Source organism: Paralichthys olivaceus, chromosome 13 (assembly GCF_024713975.1).
Source record: "Paralichthys olivaceus isolate ysfri-2021 chromosome 13, ASM2471397v2, whole genome shotgun sequence".
Lineage (NCBI taxonomy): Eukaryota > Metazoa > Chordata > Actinopteri > Pleuronectiformes > Paralichthyidae > Paralichthys > Paralichthys olivaceus.
In genome coordinates this window covers 10853482-10873387 of record NC_091105.1, presented here as the reverse complement: position 1 = coordinate 10873387, position 19906 = coordinate 10853482, and the positions used below count along the sequence as shown (strand labels likewise).

Sequence of the window (19906 nt, the reverse complement as noted above, 5' to 3'; positions counted from 1 at the left end):
ATGAATGGGGGGGGTTAAAGGTCACACACTCGTATGTGCACACACGTATGTGCACAGACATGATAAAAAAAACAAATTTTAAATGCACGAGGGGTTGATCTTCAGAACTGCACACTGTCCAACCTGAGTTTAGATTTCATACGTTAACATGCACTCAGACATGTTAGAGGAAAACTCTGAAGTGATATTTTTAAGTGGTTTATAGAATGGTCTCAATATTTTGTCATTTCCAAACTTTTACTGGTGATCACCAGATTTTATGTTTGTCTTTAAAACATTTTACATGCTTTATGTTTGAGTTTGTGTGTTAATGTGGGATTATCTATTTTAGTTCATCTTTACTGTCACTCAATTTTAGTTTCCTTCACACAGTGAAACACCAGCATCTCCTACAGGACACAGATGTCAACAGCAACGTTCCCTGCTTTATTCATCACCTCTTCAACTTCTGACCCTGGTAAAAATATGAAACTCCAAATAACGGACCAAAACAAATATAACAGTAACCAGTTATACAGTTTAATCACAACTTTTCTTCTAAAATATTTTGTTTTTTCGATATATTTTTACATTTATTAACTGAACCAAAATCTGCTGTCCAATTGCAATTATATTTAACTGAAAAATAAATGTGTGCTAATGCATAAAATATGTAACAAAATATTAATATATAACAATTCAATATTATGTCTCATTGCCATCATTATGAAATTTCTTTGAAGTGTTCTGTTAAGCTTGTATGCTGTGTTTTGACAGACAAGGTTAAATAAACTGACTGTTTTCTCTCTGAGGGATCAGAGTCTGTAAGTCTGTCATTCCTAAATAAGACACAAGTCCATTGAGGCGACTGAAATCCTCAACAATGAAAAGGTAAATCTTATGATATTTTTGATGACAGTCAGCCAAGTATAGTAAAAGTTTTGACACTGAGTCACAGAGAGAGTTTGGGTGTTTTCTGGGATATAAAAGAATAAAAGTGAGACAGATAGCTGGTCCGGGAGGAGACTTCCCAAGCAGAGCTGAATATAGAGTTGGAACTGTGGATTTATATCACCATCATGTGGCAGGACTGTGTACAAGCAGTTGCTGAATGTAAGCAGGGATCGTCAGATAACGATAATAGGTAGAGCTACACATGTGCGTCAGTGTTCCTAAAAGCATCTGGGACAAGACTTGTGGGGACATTGTGAGGCAAATTCACAAATTAAAGCAAAGCTGCACAGTATTAAATAAGTAATGCTTTCAGGGAGTTCTTATAGGGCTGCACAAACCTTTATACATTTTTAAACAGCATCTAGATGTGGACCAGCACAGAAATACACAATTTATTAGTTGTGGAAAACATTAACTAGATTTTCTTCCACTTGCTGGAGTAATCATGTCTTTATTTATATTGGGGGAGTCCAACATTTAGAAAACAGCTATCTTATTTGTTGAATTTAGCATTTTAAGATCCACCACATTTAAATGTATCCACAAAGATAAATAAAAGATTGCCCCTGCAGAAATTCAGTCCTGACAGTGTGGAAAAGAAAAACACTTACACCGTAATATTATAAAATAAAATGTACAGAATAATGTAGTTAATGAAACAAAACCTGATAATCCCATTGGAATATTATAGTAATATTCACTTTGAATTCTTAGTGGTGGGTGGCCACGTATTACAGGGATTCAAATCCTGGCTGTGGCTCTGGCAATAATTTTATTTTTAACTAACTATATATATATATATATATATATTTGTTTTTGATCTACCCAAATCAGTTTATTTCAATCCATTGGTTTTTGTTTTTACATTATGGCACGTCAAATCTGTCAGAGATTGTGTGTCATTGTTAAAACTTGCCTGTTTATCAGCATTGTCTTCAATAATCCCAAATTGATCGACCCTGATATCAGTACGTCTCGGCTCCTCATTGGTCGTGACTGTGACTGACTGAGGAGGGAGAAACCGGGCGAAACCATTCATCCAGCCAATACTTCCACCGACTAATGTCTCAGATTAACGAGCAGGAGTAGCAGCTACACTCAGATTTGAAAGAGGATTATGTTCGTGTATCTGGATGAGATGGTTAGATTACCAGTCTGGGTAATTTAGAGCTGGATTAGCCTGTTAATCACACGGTAACCCCCCCCCCTCAACATCCGCAAAAATAAACAGCCGAGCAGCCAATTATGATGCGTAGATGATTTTCGTGACGCTGCGATGGAGACCTACGGAGGAACAGGGATGGAAACAGAAATGAGCATCTGGTCTGATGTCCGCTCGGTTCAGTAGTTTTATGTCGCTTTTTCACGTTTAGATTATTGGCCATGATTTTCCTGCGGAGGCTCGTGCAGCTGCTGGTGCTGCTAATCCAGGGCGGATGGTGGGGGGTCGCTCCTAGCCCCACCGACGAGGGAGCACTCCGGGCCGGCCACGGGGAGCATGGAGAGCCGGGGCACCAGGAGCCACACAAGGACTCGTACAGCACCTTTGCCTCCGAGTTCCTGGAGTCCAGATATCTGTCCGATGACGGTGAGAAGCTACGGTTCAGTTTACTGACGACTCCCAGCCAGTGGGGTTTTGTTTACATGTCATTTACATGCGGCCAAACATAACATATGAGTATAACACACAAGATAGAGACAAATAAACAGAGACTACAAGAAGAAGAAAATGAACTGTGGTCTTTGTTATTTCTTGGATTCGACCTGCCTCTTCTGTAAGAGGCCTTTCAGCCTTTCAGCACCCAGGCCAGCTCCCTGCTGTTAGTACGCCTCTCTCTCTCTCTCTCTCTCTCTCTCTCACACACTCTCTCAATCTCTCTCTCCTCTCCCCCTCTCGTTTTTACTGCTATCTTAGTAAGAGAGTTCATTGACATAATACATATCCTATCCCCTTACCATAACCATCCTAACTAGATGTCTAAACTAAAACCAGTTCTCTCCCTCAAACAGCCCATTGAAGAGTAAAGTATTTTAGCTTCATTTCAACATTATCCCTAACCGTGACCATGTCTAACCATGACCTTAACTCAACCACAGTTCACATAATAACTCAAAACTTGACCAGGCCCTCAGAAATGATGTTTCATCAGGACCAGGCTTTGGTCCACATGAGGTCTACTGTTTTAAGGTCCTAATTAACAACACGTGTACACACAAACACACACACACACACACACACACGCACACACAAACACACACACACACACACACACACACACACACACAGTACAGATTGTCTTCCTCTAGCTTGCCTTATTGAAATCAAGCATCAGTTTTTATTTGTTGTTGCTGATTTTGCAGGTTATCCATTCCCCACCGCTCCACCAGTGGATCCCTTTGCCAAGATCAAAGTCATTGACTGTGGAGTCACCAAAGGCTGCATCAGGTCAGAGACAGAAACATCTTTTACCAGCTCCCTCATTCTGGAGACAGAGCTCATCTGCAGCTGTATTTCCCAGAGCTGCTTTATCCTAGATTCTGTGGCCTGACTTCAGAGATCTGCTGCTAAACATGGAAACTCTCCACTGTGCTTGTTCTCTGAAACATGAATAGAGCTTTACTTTGGCTCAACATTAATATTCTGAATATTGTGAGCCAAATGTTTTCCACTGCGCTCTTTTTGACTTATATTTCAATGTGAGTGTAAATAACTGTCTGTCTTTGTCTCGGTCCAGGTATGGGAAGCCAGGGTGTGATGCAGAGACGTGTGACTACTTTCTGAGTTACCGTCGCATTGGTACAGATGTGGAGTATGAAATGAGTGCAGACACAGACGGCTGGGTGGCCGTAGGTTTTTCCTCTGACAAGAAAATGGTGAGCAGCCATATACAATTATTTACATGAAAATATAATCATGGTCTGAACTGCTTGAGCTTATGTTCACACTAAGGCCATAATCTTTGATGATATGTCAAATGACATCACCGTGATGTTTCACGTGAAAGTTGGGAACCAGGAATTTATTATAATATATGTATGTAGTTTACACACAAACCTTTTATTTAATATTTATATTTTATTCAGAATCATTTGAAATTTGAAGAGTTTAAAAAACACATCAGTAAGTAACAATAAAGTGATAGGATCAAACATTTCTAGTGTTTATAACATTTGAACTAAGCATACAAATCAACTACAAGGTGGAAAACAGAATAAGCTGTGACCATAGAATATATATGTAAAAATGAAATATCAGCTGAAGATGAGTTTGACATCAGGCTAACATGTAGTCCATTGTTACAGTATTTCTGTTAATATGGTGATGAAGCATTTTTCTGTAAAGGTCTTCATTAATTGTTATTTCCTTATTATATCTTCAGGGCGGAGACGATGTCATGGGCTGCGTCCATGATGACAACGGTCGCGTGCGAATTCATCACTTCTACAACGTCGGCCAGTGGGCGAAGGAGATCAAGAGGAACCCGGCCAGAGATGAAGAGGGAATTTTCGAGAACAATCGGGTGACCTGCCGCTTCAAACGACCGCTGTATGTCCCCAGAGAGGAGACACTGGTGGACTTACACCTGTCGTGGTATTACCTGTTTGCATGGGGTCCCGCCATTCAAGGTGAGTCAAGCATCAGTGAAGTCAAATCTTTTTATTTATTTTTTCCTGCCTTTAATGTCATCTTACATTGTCTTACCTTTTCCAATAGGTTCCATCACGAGGCATGACATTGACAGTCCGCCCGTCAGTGATCACATGATCAGTATCTATAAGTACGAGGACCTCTTCATGCCTTCCACAGCGTACCAGACCTTCAACTCTCCCCTCTGCTTACTCCTCATCGTAGCTCTCACTTTCTACCTACTGATGGGGACACCATAATAAAGCACAGAAGAGCACAGAGGAGGAGATGAAGCAGCAATAAAAAAAAGTTGACTTTTTTTACATGCCACATTCAAGTGTGCACTTTGCACACAGTATTAGACATATTATCCAGGATAGAGAATATATATCCATTACTCTGAACTCATTCAGAGGATCCGGACAAATTATTAAACCTATATTTAAGTGTTATGTACTGCTGTCAGTACAAGAGGTCTGATAACAGAGTATTATTGTAGTTAAATAGGTAAACTACTTTAAGTATTTATTGTAGCTTCCAAGTATTAAAAAAGTTAGAGGGGTACACTTTCACAAGTATTTAAAATACTGCATGCACTGGGAAATCTGGGAATAATTTCAAAAAGCCACTATTCACCGGTGATCAGAAGAATAAGACAGCGCCAACTCACAGCAGTTTGCACAAACTCTTCATGTCCCCTCACTCATGTTTAAAAAGAAAATGAGACAGCTTATTTGGTGGTTTGTTCTCTGAAATATCCAAGGTCTGCCTACTGTATGTGTTTACAATTAAAAATATTTTCATTAACTTTTAAAAACTTTTAAAAAGAGGTTTTTGGTTGGCTCATCTTACTCATAACTTCCTTTAAGAACTGTTCCCCACCTTTACCTCAGCAGCGGCTGTTTGATTATCAGCACTGTTGCACTGTGACTGTCGCACAGAGAGAGAGACTGCTACACGAGTTCGTCTACGATTTCCAATGTGAGCAACAACAACACTGAACAAGAACAAACTGAGGATTTAACAACATTTTGCGTGGACATGGACTAACACCCCTCTTTCATTGTAGCCTTTTGATCTCTATTAAAAATGACTGAATACGTTGAGATGCCTCCTACTGAAACAATCTGCAATATTTGTTTATTATTAATAAAAAAATAACAATATACAATACAATATTATAAGGAAATACAGACATTGCTGTGTGTGAACAATCAGTCAAACAGTGTAAATATAAATAGGACATATTTGAACAGAATTACCACTGAGGTCATGTGCCTCGTATTTTGATGTTATTACTCTGAGTAACTTTGAATTTTGGTGGAAATTAGCTGTGGAAAATAGTCTTCCAGATGAATGACCAGTGACTGTAGCTCGTAACTTAAAATGTGTCAATTATGAACTGTAACCATGAGCTTCTAACCACACAGAACCAAACATTTCATGACAAATACTAAATCTGGCTGATTGCATTAAAGTCGATATACTTTTAAAAATCTTATGTGATTCTATCATGTTTCTAATCCATCTGAGAGATGTGCTTTATTGTCTCACACTGTTTGTTTAAAGGTACCACTGTGAGCCACCAGCCTTTCAATTCAAAATAGAATATATACTATACACATTAAATTCAATATATACATAATGCCTAACTATAAAAACAACAACCGTGTTTGTTTTAGATGAAATCATTTAAAGGGACAGTTCAGCAAAAAAATGGAATGGGGGTGAAGTGTTTGAGTTCACAAAACTTAAATCCTACAGGAAAAAAACAAGAGTAACTTCCGTTGCAGAGACAACGTAATTTCCTGTTTCTCCTGTTGAGGTCCGCCATGTTGTCTGCAGCTCGATGTCTCTGTGTTACGTCAGTGCTACGTCATATGTTTTCCTCCCTCACGCGGCGCGTCGCCCGGGTGGATCCAGCGAGGCGGGGTCCGGGAACATGGCAGACGAAGACGAGTCGGCATCGGAGCCAGCCGCCGTCTCTCCCCCGGAGAGCCCTCACCCTGGGCGGCCACACTGTGTTTCTTTCTCCGAGAGCTTCCAGCCGGCCGTCGGGATGGTGAGCCAGCTGCTGAGCCACCCGTCCTCCCTGAAGTTTGACAAGAACATCAAACAGGCCTTTTACAACACGGGGGCCATGATCTTCGTGGGGATCTGCTGCGCGGCCGCGGTGCTGGTCTACTTCATCCTGGAGGCCTTCCTCCGGCCGCTGCTGTGGGCAGTGCTCTGCGGCACCTTCCTCCACCCCTTCAAGCACTCCCTGGCCCGGCTCGGCCGCTCGTGGCTCAGCGGCCTGCAGGACAGTGGGACCCCGGTAGTGGTGGGGACCCTGTTGGTCCCGGTGTGGTGCGTGAACTACGGGGTGGAGGCGATGGGCCGGCTGGTGCTGGAGAGGCTCACGGTGCTGCTGGTGATCGGAGCCGGGGCGCCGCTGCTTTACTTCCTCTACCTCTTCTGGAGCGTCATCGGCATGCAGGTGATCCTCGGGCACATGTGTGGGATCATCGGCGCCGTGCTGGACTGTTTCCACGCAGTGTGGGTGAGTGACTAGACACAGACAACTGGACTGAGACAACTGGACTGTCCAGCTGGACAGACACAGCTGGACTGACCCACTGAGGACAGTCTGTGTGAGGGTGGTGCTGCTGGGTGGGTGAGGTCAGCTCTGACTGAACCGCTGCTCAGGTCTGATCTAATGGTTGAAATCAACATTATTATGTCCCACTTCTTCCTGTAAGCTTCACACATGTAAAACAAGAACTTAACTTTGGAGCTTAAACTATTTCATTAACTGAAAATTAATCAGCAACAATTTTGATGAACAATTTATCTTTAACCGATTCCAGCTTCTTTGGTTTGTTGGTTCTTTTACTATTTTGATTAAACGTAGAAACAAAGTCAGTTGTAATAAGAATACCTGCTGTTTGGTGCTTTCCCCACTATTACTTGACATATTCTCTAAACCGAATGTGGAAAGAAATTATTTTTAGTCTGCAGCCATACTTAAGTATTTTGCTATTGTAATTTTTTTGAGGTGTTTAGCCACTTGCAGCATCTGTTTCACTTCTGTCTGTCCTGGGAGAGGGATCCCTCACATGTGGCTCTCTGAGGTTTCTATGTTTTACCCCTGTTGATTGTTTTTGGTAGTTTTTTCTTGCTCTTGTTGACGGTTAAGAACAGAGGATGTTCTTAACTTTGAGACAAACTGGACAAATTGTCCAGTTTGGACGACAGTAAAACACATGCCAGCCTCCACAGAGAGGACCCCCCTCCATGTATATAATTTATATTTATATAAATATAAAGTTTTTTAGATATAAAGGGCCCATTCTATGGTAAAGAAAACAACATTTCATACAATGTTCCTCCTCAGGCAGCCTGTTCTTTCTCTGAATGCAGAGGGGGCCTGACACAGGGCCCTTGTCTGTTAATGGGAAGGAGGACATGATATTAAATTTCACTGAAATGTGTTTTTGTATGGAGCTGAACAATCTAAGATCTTTGTTACCAATTGATTACACACAGCTCAGAGTATCGTTCATCACTTCAGTGTTTTTAAATGTGCAGCAGTTATAGCGGCACACACTCTTAAAATCTTGATGCAGTAATATGTTTTCTTGAGCTATGACTGCTGTGATCTAGTTGACCTGTTGGCTGGTCAGTACGTTTGGGAGCAATATCACAGTATTATGAGAACATTTTCATGATATTGATAGAAGAAGTCATGATGCAAAGTCACATTTAAGTTAAGAAAATTAAAAGAAAACTCCCAAGTCACTCTGCTTTTAAATAATTAAATGTCTTTTAAGTATCCTGGTGTTGTCATATTAAACCCAAACTTCTCAGAGGGAGTATTTAAATCCCTGAAGAAGTTTCAGAGTTTAGGTTTGAAATGACCAGATAATGATTCTACAAATCTACAATTCAGACTCTATTTCAACTTGGCAGTTGGGAGACAATAAATCAGGTGTAATGTTTAATATTTTCAAAAAGGAAAGCTTGTCCTGATTTAAACTAGAATAGCTTAGTTTCAGAATAGCTACACTCCTCGTCTTCAGTACAATGACTTGTATTCTTATTCATTATATTAGACACAACTCTTCAGGATGATTCATTTGCAGTTTCTTTTCTTGATAATTTGATACATTGGTTGTAAAATGCCAGAACATTGTAAATTAAGCACAAGGTGATATCTTTTCTTGTACTCAGGTTTTGAGAAAGTTTCACAAAAACTTAAAACAAAGAAAAATGCTCTGTTCTCCCATGAATACTGACTTTTTGCTCGTTGTTTGAATAGTACTATAGTTACACCTCAGAGTCTTAGCCTGTAATTTAATGATTCTTGGAGTAATGGATTTTAAAAGCAACACGATTGTCTGTTTTTATCTCCTGTGTCTTAGGTGTGCACTGTGGTGTTTGGCTACTTGTCGACAGTTTGTTTCAAGTGGGGTCCTCAGACCGAGCACTACCTGAGGGTTCTGGCTCTTCCTGTCTGGGCCATCCTGCTCTTCTACATTGGTGAGTTAAGAAAGAAGAAGAAGCCTGGAGAATCTGCTCAGACATGTTAGTTTTCATTTCACTACCTCCTCTTCCCCCCTGGGTAGATTACTTAAATATTTTTGCCTGTCTGAATGCAGCAGTTAGCTCATAGCAAGCTGCAGAGAAACACTGTGTTCTTTCACATGTGAGCAGGTGGGTTTTTTTTCTAGCTGAGATAAGGAAGCTGATCTCTACAGGTCCACAAGTCCAACATACACAGCACAGGCAGAGTAACATAGTAAGATGAGGAAGTCTCTGGTATTTTTAGCACATACAAGGCGTGTCTAGAAAAAGTGTTGACCCCTGGGCATGAAATGTTAATGCATAAGTCGTCATGCTCAAGGAATGAACAAGCAGAGGACTGTTCGTTAAAGTGATCGATACTATCTCAAAGAAGTTTGCTTCCTATTTAAACCCACATTTTATGGCAAAAAGTGCTTTGAAAAATACTTCATCTGGTCAAAGTAAGTTTCTCCACAATACAGAGGAGACGTGCTCAACATGATTTCTGTTTTAAGTGTCTCTGACCGGCTCCTGGAGAGTGCCCATGTTTGTGGTGTTGGTCGTCCTGCTCATCGTGGGCTCCCAAGAGAAACCACCTGTCCCTGGCCGAGGTGAAGATTTATAGACACACTGCACACACACGCAATATCATCGCTATCATACTGACTCTTCAGAAGTGGTGTCAGTCATCTTATGCAAGTCTCAGCAAGAGAGCAAATATGCACATCTCTCAAAACTATTGCTTCAAAACACGAATGGGTTGAATAAGCGTATAAATTACAGATCAACACCATAGGCTCCCCATAACTCAACAGTGGAAAAGTGAACCTCCTGTAATGACAGTGTTTATATTGTATTATCTCAGACCTTTGACCTCACTCAGAGTGAGATATATCTTGCCTCAGTTTTCCCTTCAGGTCAGGTCCTGGAACCACTGGACTCTTCGCAGCCTCTTCCTGTGTGAGTCACTGTTGCTCTCCGTCTCTCTTCCTCTCCTCAGGTGAGCTGTCAGGGCAGGTATTGTCATTTGCTGCTAATACCTTTTACATGGCGATCTCCTGTAGCAACCTTCAGCCGAAAACTGAGCCCAGTGAAAACTCTGTCACAGGTAAGATCTTTTCTGTCTATAGCTTCCAAATGTCTCTGTGTTTGACCATTCAGACACAACACAGTTTCAGAAAACAAGCCTAAAATGGAGGAATAATGGTGATAGATAAAGCAGAGTAGAGGAGTGTTTATATATTACTATAATGTACATTAACCAGAAGTCAAATTAACTATTAATTAATGAAGGCATATTTTAAATGTGAAAACAATATATTCACTGTTATTTAGTGGAGAAACAATCTCTATTCTCCACAGTCAACTTGTATTTGGACGCAGCTTCTAGAACCTATTCCAGAAAATGCAGCTCAAAACACTTCTTTTGTTTCACCATTTAGTCATGGTGGTTAACACTTAGTCTGTCTTTCTCTTCCTCTTATATGCTTCCTCTGCTCCCTCCTCTCATCTCCCCCGAAGACGGTGTGCAATCTGTGGCCCCCCAGCCTGCCACCCCGGGGTTCCCTCGGGGCCCTCGTTCATTACCTGCTGGCCTCTTCCAGAGAGAGAGAACCTCCCACAAAGCCAGTGATATCTACTTTATTCTACTGGTCTGGGCCATAGTTCTGGTTCAGGTCTGGCTCAACCTCTGGATCCTAAAACTGCTGCCTATCCCTGTAGCTGGTAACACGCACACACGCACATGCACACACAATATATGTTTGCAAACATTCTTTGACATGCTTCTGTGTAAATCATAATGAAGCCCGTGTTGCATTAATTCTTCAGTGTGGGTCCTGAAGAAGCTGGTCGTCCACTTTGGCCTCATGGGCTTTGCAGAGCGGACTCTGTCCTCGTGGTGGACGGTGGTGGAGAGGTTTGGACGTGAGCGAGAGGAGGCCCTGCTGCCCGGACCCGTCAAAGGCCTTGCCCAGTTCCTGCTCCGCATCGACACGAAGGTAATGCCTCAGACTGATCTACAGGTGGCGCTGTTGCAGCTGGTGCTCTTACTTCCTCTGTCTTTGAATTCGCACGACCTTTTAACAGCACACAGAAGTATACAGGTAACATTATCACCAGCCTCTGCAGTTCCCCTGAGCTCATTTTAGCCTCTTTTAGTTAATAGCTCTGGATTCCAGGTCCTCGACTTTGTTATTTCGACTCACTGCTCTCCTCAGTGTCATTTCTAGCAGCAGCAGCATCATACAGCTGTTTCCACAGATAAAGCTCTGATAAACACACAGCTCCACAGTGCAGTGAGTTCTGAGAAGCTGGTGAACATTGTGCAACATTAATCAACTTGAATAGCTCTCAGTAGAGCACATACCTCCTGCAGTCCCTTTATTAAACCACATTTAAAACCAAGAGATCCAAGATATCAGTCCACTAAATATGCCACATTTCCAGGAATTACTCTATGGGAAATCTGTGAAGAGAAATGTGTGGATCCTCCCCTTTGTCTGGGTCCGCACCAAAATGTTATAGATTTATAGATTGTCCCATCTATCCACCAAGTTTCATAGGAAACCGTCCATTTTAGCTGTTGGTTTTGTGCTGTTCTGGTGATAAAGAAACCAACCAACCAATGGACGGGCAAAAACATGCTAGGGAGAATGAATGGGTCATAATGATGCTCCATGTCTACTGGATGTATAGTTAGGAAACTGTTTGTTAGTTCCATAACAAATGATAATATAAAAAGTATAAAACCAATTATTTCTCAGCATCTCTGGACTTAACTAGAAGTGCCTCTAAATGTGAGGCATAGCTCAGGTTCCTCATCGCTGAAAATATTTGTAGTCTTTGCTCTGACTGTTCTGGGATGTAGTTGTTTGTAATCACAGTGATTCTGATCCCACACTCCCTGTATGGTCAGTAGATAAACCCCGCCTGCCAATCTCTTGATCCCTCACTGCCTGTGCCCAAACAGACGTTGTGTTCTTGTTGCACGGGTACATGTGATGACTTACTGCACAGATCTTTGTTTTTTTTCCAACAATAATCTTCCCAATGTCTCTTTGTCTCCTCCCAAGCTCTGGCATTGGCTTAACAAGCAGGTAATGATTCTGAGGAGCAGCGTGTTGAGAGAAAGAGAGACTGACAGAAAGAGTGTTTGAAGTGAGAGACGGGGATAGAAAAAAAAAAATCCAGTGTGAGTGGGTGTGTGTGAAGGCGTGAACACACCTTGTAGTAGCTTCGACTGGCGCTTTACTCATTCACTATCATCACCCTCTCATCCTGTCTTAATATTTGTGTTGCTGCTTCCCCTGCTTCTCGCTTTTATTTGTTCAGGAAGCTACAGCTGGGGGGGGGGGACTGTTTGCTCCCTCTGCCCCGTCTGTACCTTCCCTGCTTTAATCTCACTGGCAGGTTTGGCTTGAGTGTGTCTGAGCTGCATGTAGAGGAGGCCGATGTAGAGGAGGCCGATGTAGCTCGAGTGGAACAGATTGGGAGGGGAGGGCAGTGCTTGTGAAAATGCTGTGATGGAAAAGGCCCAGAACAAAACGCCCTCTGAAAGATGAGTTTGCACTTTGGGACAAATCAATGGAAACCCTGAAATCAAATTCAGTTGGTTTTACTGAGTCATGTGTGCAGGAAGCAGTCTGTCACACAGTACAATGAAATTCTTAGTCTCTGAAACGTCCCAGCAACGTCCCAGCAACATCAGACATCACTAAATACAAGTCACAAGATATCAATGACAGTAGAACAGGCAGTGGAGGTGCATGGAAACATGGAGAGCCTCTGTAATTAAGAGTCTGTTCAGATCGTTTTGCAAAATCTGCAGATGTATCTGAAGTGTATGTGATGTAGGATATTAGATGTTTCCTCAGGACGTTAAGGCAGAAACATTCTTTTTTCCAGTAACAAATCCCTTGAAAAGACAAAAAAATCATCCATACATTTATAACACTATCAACTATTCTGTTTAACTGTTCCCTGATATAGTTGTGTGAAAACTTAAAAACACTTCCAGGGTAATGTGCTACTTCGTTACCATGAACATAGACTCTGTAGTTTATTCATTATTTATTTGTCAGTGTGTCAAGTGCTTGACAAAGAAGGACAAATAAAAACAAGAACACAAAACCTTAAAGACAACAAACAAAATACAAATGTATGATTTGCAAATGCATAGTTTAAATCAGATTTGGCACAGTACTGTTACTGATGGGGTGAGGGATGGGGGGACTTTGCCAGCATATTGCAGGGCCAACATACAGAGAAACTACAAACTGTGAGCTGCTTCTTACACATCCAGAGTGACGACATTAGAAATGATTTATTATCAAATTGGTTGGTTTTAATCTTTTCAGTTTATGAACCCAAAGAGAAATATAGACCAATGTCCGTCTAATGCTGAAAAGGTTCAGTTATATTTAGATTTTGAACTCGGGGGAGACGTGGTAGAGAGTTGTCATGGCTGTGCGGTTAATTCAGGCATTTGACCTTCTCACATGTACAAGCTGACTGTTGTGTGTTCACCACAATATTAAAGGAGCAACGAGCTGAGGTGCATTAACGTGTCCTCTCGCTTCCTTATAGAATAAAATGATGCTCACAACGTGCACTGGTCAGTTTGATCACGTGTCTTGGACTTCAGAGAAAAGTTATTTTACAAAGATGTTGTGTTTTTTGTTGAGACAGTATCAGATCTCTTATTACATAAATACTTTATATATTTTTTATTTTGTCTTCCTTTCATTTATTAGTGATCTCTCATGTTGCATTAAACGGCAGTGATTGTAATAACTTTTTCAAATCAGATCCGTATTTCTGCTCAAATATGAATTCACCTGTTCATCATTTTTTCAAATCAAAGTCATGTTAAAGGGATGTTTCCATGTTTTTGCTCCTTTAATTGAAGTGAGTCATTGTGTCCAGTGTTATTGTTCTCAGTAAAGCTACATTCCTACAGATGGTGAATCAAACTTCACTCATGAGATGACAGATTATTTCTGAGCTTTAGGTTCGACACTCATTGTGCAGCTGCAGATTAGTGGAACCTTTTACTGACACATCTCATCATAAAACATCAGGGCACAGTCTGATGAAAAGGAATCGTCCACTAACAGAGTAACTCCAGTAACCGGATTTTAACACGTGGTCACAGACACAAATGGAGATTAAATCAGTTTGCTGTTTGGAGCATCGAGAAACCTGAGTTGAGAATAACACCAACTCAAAACAGAATACGCACTTTGAAAGATACATTGATATTCTGACCATGCTTCCAAAATAAAATACACTCACAGAAACAGAAGTCGCACACACAGCAGCACGCAGCCCGGGGGTGTCTCCGGCATGTTTCCGTGCTGATGTGCAGAGACGTGTGAATGCGTGTGTGCAGATATCCCGACTGTTGGTTCACTCAGTCAACTTCCCTATTGTCCTCAGGGCTGAAGGGAGAAGCGTTTAGATCCAAAATGGCCTCTTCACATGGAAAAAGGACGCAGGTTTCTCCATGTGTCTGATCACTGTATGTTTTCAACCCCTTCAGAGCAGCACTGACTTTGCGTCTCCTCCACCACCTCTTTGCTTTCCCCTCTCTTCTTTCTCCCTGTTTTTGTGTCTCCTCCCTCCTCCCTACTCTGTGCAGATGATCGTGGGCCTGGAGCGATCTCTGGATAAAATCATCAGCATCTTCATCATCTTCCTCCTCGTCACAGGGACGCTGCTCATGGCTCTCCTGCTAACGGCTATGGTATCACTTATTCTGAGGAATGACTTCAGTGTATTTTGGGTGATACTGACATGGTCCGGGCTGACAAAGAAACGTTTTTGTTAAGGTTCATCATGAGAGCGTTCACATCATCGACGTAACCAGTAACCTCATCAATGAGACTGTTTCCAACCATCCAGAATGGGCCAAGTATGACGATGATGTTAAATCCCTTTCTTCATATCTCTTTAACATTTGGATTCATGATTTCTCTCATGCTGAACAGTTTTCATTCATCTGCTCTCCTGTAGTTGGCTTCCAGAGGCTCGTGTGGTGCAGAAGGCTCTGAATTCAGCTGCTACTAACGTGCATCAACACGGGAGAGAGTGGATAACACAGAAGGTTTGAATAATCGCTGACTTATCTCACTTTAGAAATAAAGAACATGTAAGTAAAAATATGTTGAGAGCCAACTGTGCGATAAATCTTTTTTTTCCCCTGTGTGCAGCTTCACAAGATGTTAGGAGACAAAGTGAACCACACAGCGGTGATCGAGAAACAAGTTTTGGAGCTTTGGGACCGATTGTACCACTCCTGGTTTGTGAAGGTAATATTCAGACGGTGGAGGTCTGACCAGTTTCTTTAACTTCTTGATGTCAAGAAGAAGATTCTTTAAATTCACCGGAGTAATGAAATATTCCCGTCCACTTTGCAGAACGTGACCCAGTCTGGACGCCCCCGTGGTCAGAAGTTGATTCATAGACAGAACAGCTGGTTAGTCGACCTGCTGGACTGGAAGGACATTGCCTCGTTCCTGCAGGAAAATATTGAGACTCTGCTGTCTGTAAGTACGGCCGTGTTTTTACACTATCTCCTGGATGAGGCAGAGGATTTGCATGTACATTTGAATAAACCTTTGCCTTAAGGCTGCTACGTTCTTTGTTTACCTCGCATCAAAAGGGATATATTTGACTTAGTACAGTTTTCCTGATGATGACATGTTGCCTCGTTGTTCCGTAGATCCTGGAGTCTCTGTGGGTGGTGATGAGCAGGAACGTTGGTCTCCTCATCTCCACGACAACCACCCTCTTCACTGTTTTGTTCCACAGCGGCACAGCTCTGCTCAACTTTGCCCTGAGTCTGGTATGAAACACTGACATTCAAATTTGCATTGGTTCATTGGGAACATTATGATAATCCTCTCTGTTTAGAACCAGAAGTTCCAGTTGGAGGTAAACTGTTCACATTAGCTGTATCTTTAGTGGTGTTGCAGAAGAATGGCAGGTTATTACAACTAATGTTTTCCTCAATGTGCAGGTTTTTACAGACCATATTCTAATAAAGGTATAAAAAAATACAACAACATCACTGCTTGTCCTGATATGTTACATGTCCTGTAATTTGCAGATTCAGTCTTGATTAATTGTTTAGTTTGTGAAATGTTAAAAACAGCAACTGGAGGGAGCTGGTTAGGGTGCGTTCCACGTATGTGTATACATGTCGAGTAGCGGGTCCCTGGTTCGAATCCCAGCCAGTGGACTGTTTTCTGCCTATTAGTCCATAACCATGTCATCTTGTTTTCTGTCTATGCTTCACTATCTCTATCAAAATGTCAAAAAGCCCCCTGAAATATATTCAGTAGAAAAGAGGAACCAGAAAATTGCTCCCATTTCATTTGAAGAATAACTGAAACAAATGATACATTTTCAAAATTGGATAGTGATAAATCTTCTTAATCTCCACAACTCCGTGCGGCTCTAATATCCTGCCGGGCATCTTTCCATTTAACATTTTCTTTTCACAGTCTATTGACCTTCAGTAACCTTTTATTCTCTGTTGTTTCCTGTGTGTATGCAGGTGATCTTCCTCACCACTCTCTTCTACCTGTTGAGCTCCAGTGGTGAATACTACAAACCAGTCAAATGGGTGATCAGCCTGACCCCTCTCTCCCAGCCCGGACCCTCGTCTAATATCATTGGCCAGTCTGTGGAAGAGGCGATCAGGTAGTCACATGCACACAATCATCTAAAGTGTTGTTTGGCAAATGATACAGAATCTATAAATATATCTACAGGATTATTTTTGACCTCTGCTGTGTGTTTGTGTTGAAGAGGAGTGTTTGACGCCTCTCTGAAAATGGCCGGCTTCTATGGCCTCTACACTTGGCTCACTCACACCATCTTTGGCATCAACATCGTCTTCATTCCTTCTGGTGAGTCAGCTTGTTCATTGTTTGCACAATATGTCCTGCTGCTAAGCCACGAGCCAACGATTTCCCCCCTCTCTGAATCCCTCTCTCCTGGCTTGAAGCTATGGCTGCCATCCTGGGTGCCGTGCCGTTCCTGGGGACATACTGGGCTGCCGTGCCGGCGGTGTGCGACCTGTGGCTGGTGCAGGGCGAAGGCGTCAAGGCCGTGCTGCTGCTGATCTGCCATCTGCTGCCCACATATTTTGTAGATACAGCAATCTACTCTGACATCTCCGGGTATGTGTGTGTGTGTGTGACAGCTTGTGTGAGTGTTATTGGAGCTTCCACTTAGAGCATTGCAACATTTAGCCGACAAAGTTCAACATCCCTTCTGTAACTGTTGTTGTAACACATAAGAGCCCAGTATCTTGACACAGCTACCAGAGGAAACTCTTTTAGTGAAATCTATAAACAGGGTCTTTTTGCTCTGCCACTTTCATCCACTGTTGGCTTATGGAGAGGCACCTCATGAAAACAGCACAGGCCTGATAATACTTACACTCAGCTCTGGGGTTAAGACTTCATTCAGCTTTTAACAAGGAGGTTATGTTTTCGTCTGCACTTGTTTCTTTGCAGGATTATGCAAAAAACACTCAACCAGTTTCCATTTCATATTGTGGCAGTGCGGTAAGATCCAATGAAAATCCCATTACATTTTAGTGCAGATCCAGATCAGGGGGCAGGTCCTGGAATTATTTATCACTTTCTTTCACAATGTGCGATAAAGTGTTTTTCTGCCTTTCTGTAGAATCATTTCTCAGAGAATTAATGATAGGGAAAAATCTGACATGTTTAGTCAGATTCTAGTGAATTTAAGTGCGATTTCATAAGCGGACTGTTGGACCTTGGTGGGACATGCAGTCTAAACGGGCTGGGTTTTTTTAGGTTTTAGGGCTTTTGCTCAAACACTAACTGTGTTTTAGGTTATTAAAGAAGGAGGATCCCAAGTTTTGAAAAATACCAGTGTACATGTGACCCAGGCCTCAGACCTTTGAATTCTCCTGTGGCTGAACTTCAGATTTACTTTTTGCACAGAATGAGGACTGTGAATCCTGCAATCCATTTCATACAGAGTAGACTGTGAAGGAATCACAGCCAGTGACAAATAATCACAGAGACCACTTCATTTCTTAATACACACGACCCGTCAATATTGTGTTCAGATAAATTTTAAAACCATCTGAATCAATCCTTTAATGAGCCCTTTATACGGTTTTTTTTTTCTCCGTGTCTCAGGGGTGGTCATCCGTATCTGACAGGTCTAGCGGTGGCAGGTGGAGCGTACTATCTGGGTTTGGAGGGCGCCATCATCGGGCCCATCCTCCTCTGCATCCTGGTGGTGGCCGCCAACATCTACAGTGCCATGTTAATGAGCCCCAGCTCTGCGGTGCCCACGCCGGTGCAGTCCTCCTGGCCTCTGCACCCCATCAGGTAAACACAGCACCTGAAATACCTGAAACACACAAAGAAAGCTGATCGATCTTCATGCCGTCACTGTCCTCTCACTTGTGACTTTCAGGACGTTTGCAGACTCCACGCCATCCGTCATGAAGATGACCAGTGAGTGATAGTAAGAAGGCGCGTCCCTGTGGAACGCTCCCTATTGGCTGATTCCTCAGGGGGAAGTGCTGCCCCACCCCCGAAGCTCTTCTTCCCTAAGCTGCCCGGCTCTACAGGCGTCAGCCTCGACCAAGAAGAGATGGTGGTGTAATGGTTGATCTCCCATGATGTCTTCTGCTCGTCAGACCAGTCTCTGTGTGAGCCGCTCTCATCTAATACCCTTAAATTACAAATGTGAGCGTATGTCCTGATCCCAAACATGGACCAACATGTAGAGATGTTGATGCAAATCACCTCGTCTTCAGGACATAGTGCCTAAATTCATTTTCTTATATTGAGAAATGGCAGAAATGTTCCTGTAGTTTATGAATTTTAAGATGATATATTTTATCTACGAGGCCCCTGATTTCCACCGTGTATGGCTGGCTCTGTTTGAAGCTGCAGCGTGTGGTCGCACCGCTTCTGTTCTCCCTACCTCTCTCCTCATGGAGGTTCAAGTAGAGTTTGTAGTGAAGGCAGGTAATGAACACTTCTCACCACAGCGACCTCACACCTCGCTCCACAGAACGGGTTGTTGAGTGTTTGATGTTTGAGTGGAAGAAGCTGTGAGTCTACAACACTCAAACTCTGCTTTAACAAAGACGTCCGTCTCCTGGACCAGGCTCTGTTACACTGTTTAAAGTGTCTGTACGATTAAAACATCGCACATGTTACAGTTTTTCTAACGGTTACAGGTTTAGACTGATGACGTTTCCCTCAGCGGGTCAGGTCAGAAGACCGACGTTTAGTAATTTATTATTTTTAATAGACACTGAGTGCACATATAGGTCGGAGTATTAGGGCCATGTTGAAGAAAGAAAGACTGACATTTTGAGAATGTAGTCGTAATATTCTGAGAAAAGTGGCTGTTGAGAGATGACTCATAATATTGTCATAAAATTGATTAGAAAAAAGCTGTTTCACTTCCTCTGGATCCAAAATCTTAAAGCAATTTTATGGTGAAACTAAGAAACATCTTTTGATTAACTCCCAGTTGACAAACATTTCCTTATCAACTAATAACGACTGAATTCTCGTAAATTACAACTTTATTCCCGTAACATTTCAACTTTATTCTTGTAATCTTTTAACATGGCCCTAACACTCTCTCTCACACACACACACACACACACACACACACACACACACACACACACACACACACACACACACACACACACACACACACACACACACACACACACACACACACACACACACACACTTCCATTCTTCACACTCTCAGCTG

General features: G+C 42.1%; 2 protein-coding genes across 3 annotated transcripts; both read left to right on the top strand.

Annotated features, from left to right (window-relative positions):
* Positions 1–2184: 2184 nt before the first annotated feature.
* Positions 2185–5667, top strand: LOC109633381 (DOMON domain-containing protein FRRS1L). Its single transcript, XM_020093199.2, has 5 exons — positions 2185–2521; positions 3295–3379; positions 3669–3807; positions 4314–4560; positions 4649–5667. Exons 1-5 carry the CDS (start codon positions 2317–2319, stop codon positions 4819–4821), a joined length of 849 nt encoding a protein of 282 aa, XP_019948758.1. The 5' UTR covers positions 2185–2316; the 3' UTR covers positions 4822–5667.
* Positions 5668–5675: 8 nt separating this feature from the next.
* Positions 5676–19882, top strand: tmem245 (transmembrane protein 245). Of its 2 annotated transcripts, XM_069537528.1 has the most exons (18): positions 6468–7103; positions 8965–9082; positions 9622–9717; positions 10107–10214; positions 10628–10831; positions 10937–11106; positions 12181–12204; positions 14748–14852; positions 14938–15020; positions 15122–15212; positions 15319–15417; positions 15526–15654; positions 15831–15953; positions 16668–16813; positions 16922–17022; positions 17121–17295; positions 18295–18489; positions 18578–19882. In XM_069537528.1, exons 1-18 carry the CDS (start codon positions 6504–6506, stop codon positions 18624–18626), a joined length of 2616 nt encoding a protein of 871 aa, XP_069393629.1. In that variant the 5' UTR covers positions 6468–6503; the 3' UTR covers positions 18627–19882. The 2 variants fall into 2 exon arrangements, with proteins under 2 accessions (XP_019948755.1, XP_069393629.1); XM_020093196.2 differs by lacking the exon at positions 12181–12204 and having other exon boundaries at positions 5676–7103.
* Positions 19883–19906: the final 24 nt, after the last annotated feature.

Excerpts from the sequence above, each read along its gene's own strand:
- tmem245 (XM_020093196.2), top strand. The coding sequence starts at position 6,411 with ATGTCTCTGTGTTACGTCAGTGCTACGTCATATGTTTTCCTCCCTCAC. Across the intron at positions 15,418-15,525 it reads ACCACTCCTGGTTTGTGAAG|AACGTGACCCAGTCTGGACG; the intron begins GTAATATTCAGA and ends TCCACTTTGCAG. Across the intron at positions 17,296-18,294 it reads ATCTACTCTGACATCTCCGG|GGGTGGTCATCCGTATCTGA; the intron begins GTATGTGTGTGT and ends TCCGTGTCTCAG.
- LOC109633381 (XM_020093199.2), top strand. The coding sequence starts at position 2,317 with ATGATTTTCCTGCGGAGGCTCGTGCAGCTGCTGGTGCTGCTAATCCAG. Across the intron at positions 2,522-3,294 it reads CAGATATCTGTCCGATGACG|GTTATCCATTCCCCACCGCT; the intron begins GTGAGAAGCTAC and ends CTGATTTTGCAG. Across the intron at positions 3,380-3,668 it reads GTCACCAAAGGCTGCATCAG|GTATGGGAAGCCAGGGTGTG; the intron begins GTCAGAGACAGA and ends GTCTCGGTCCAG.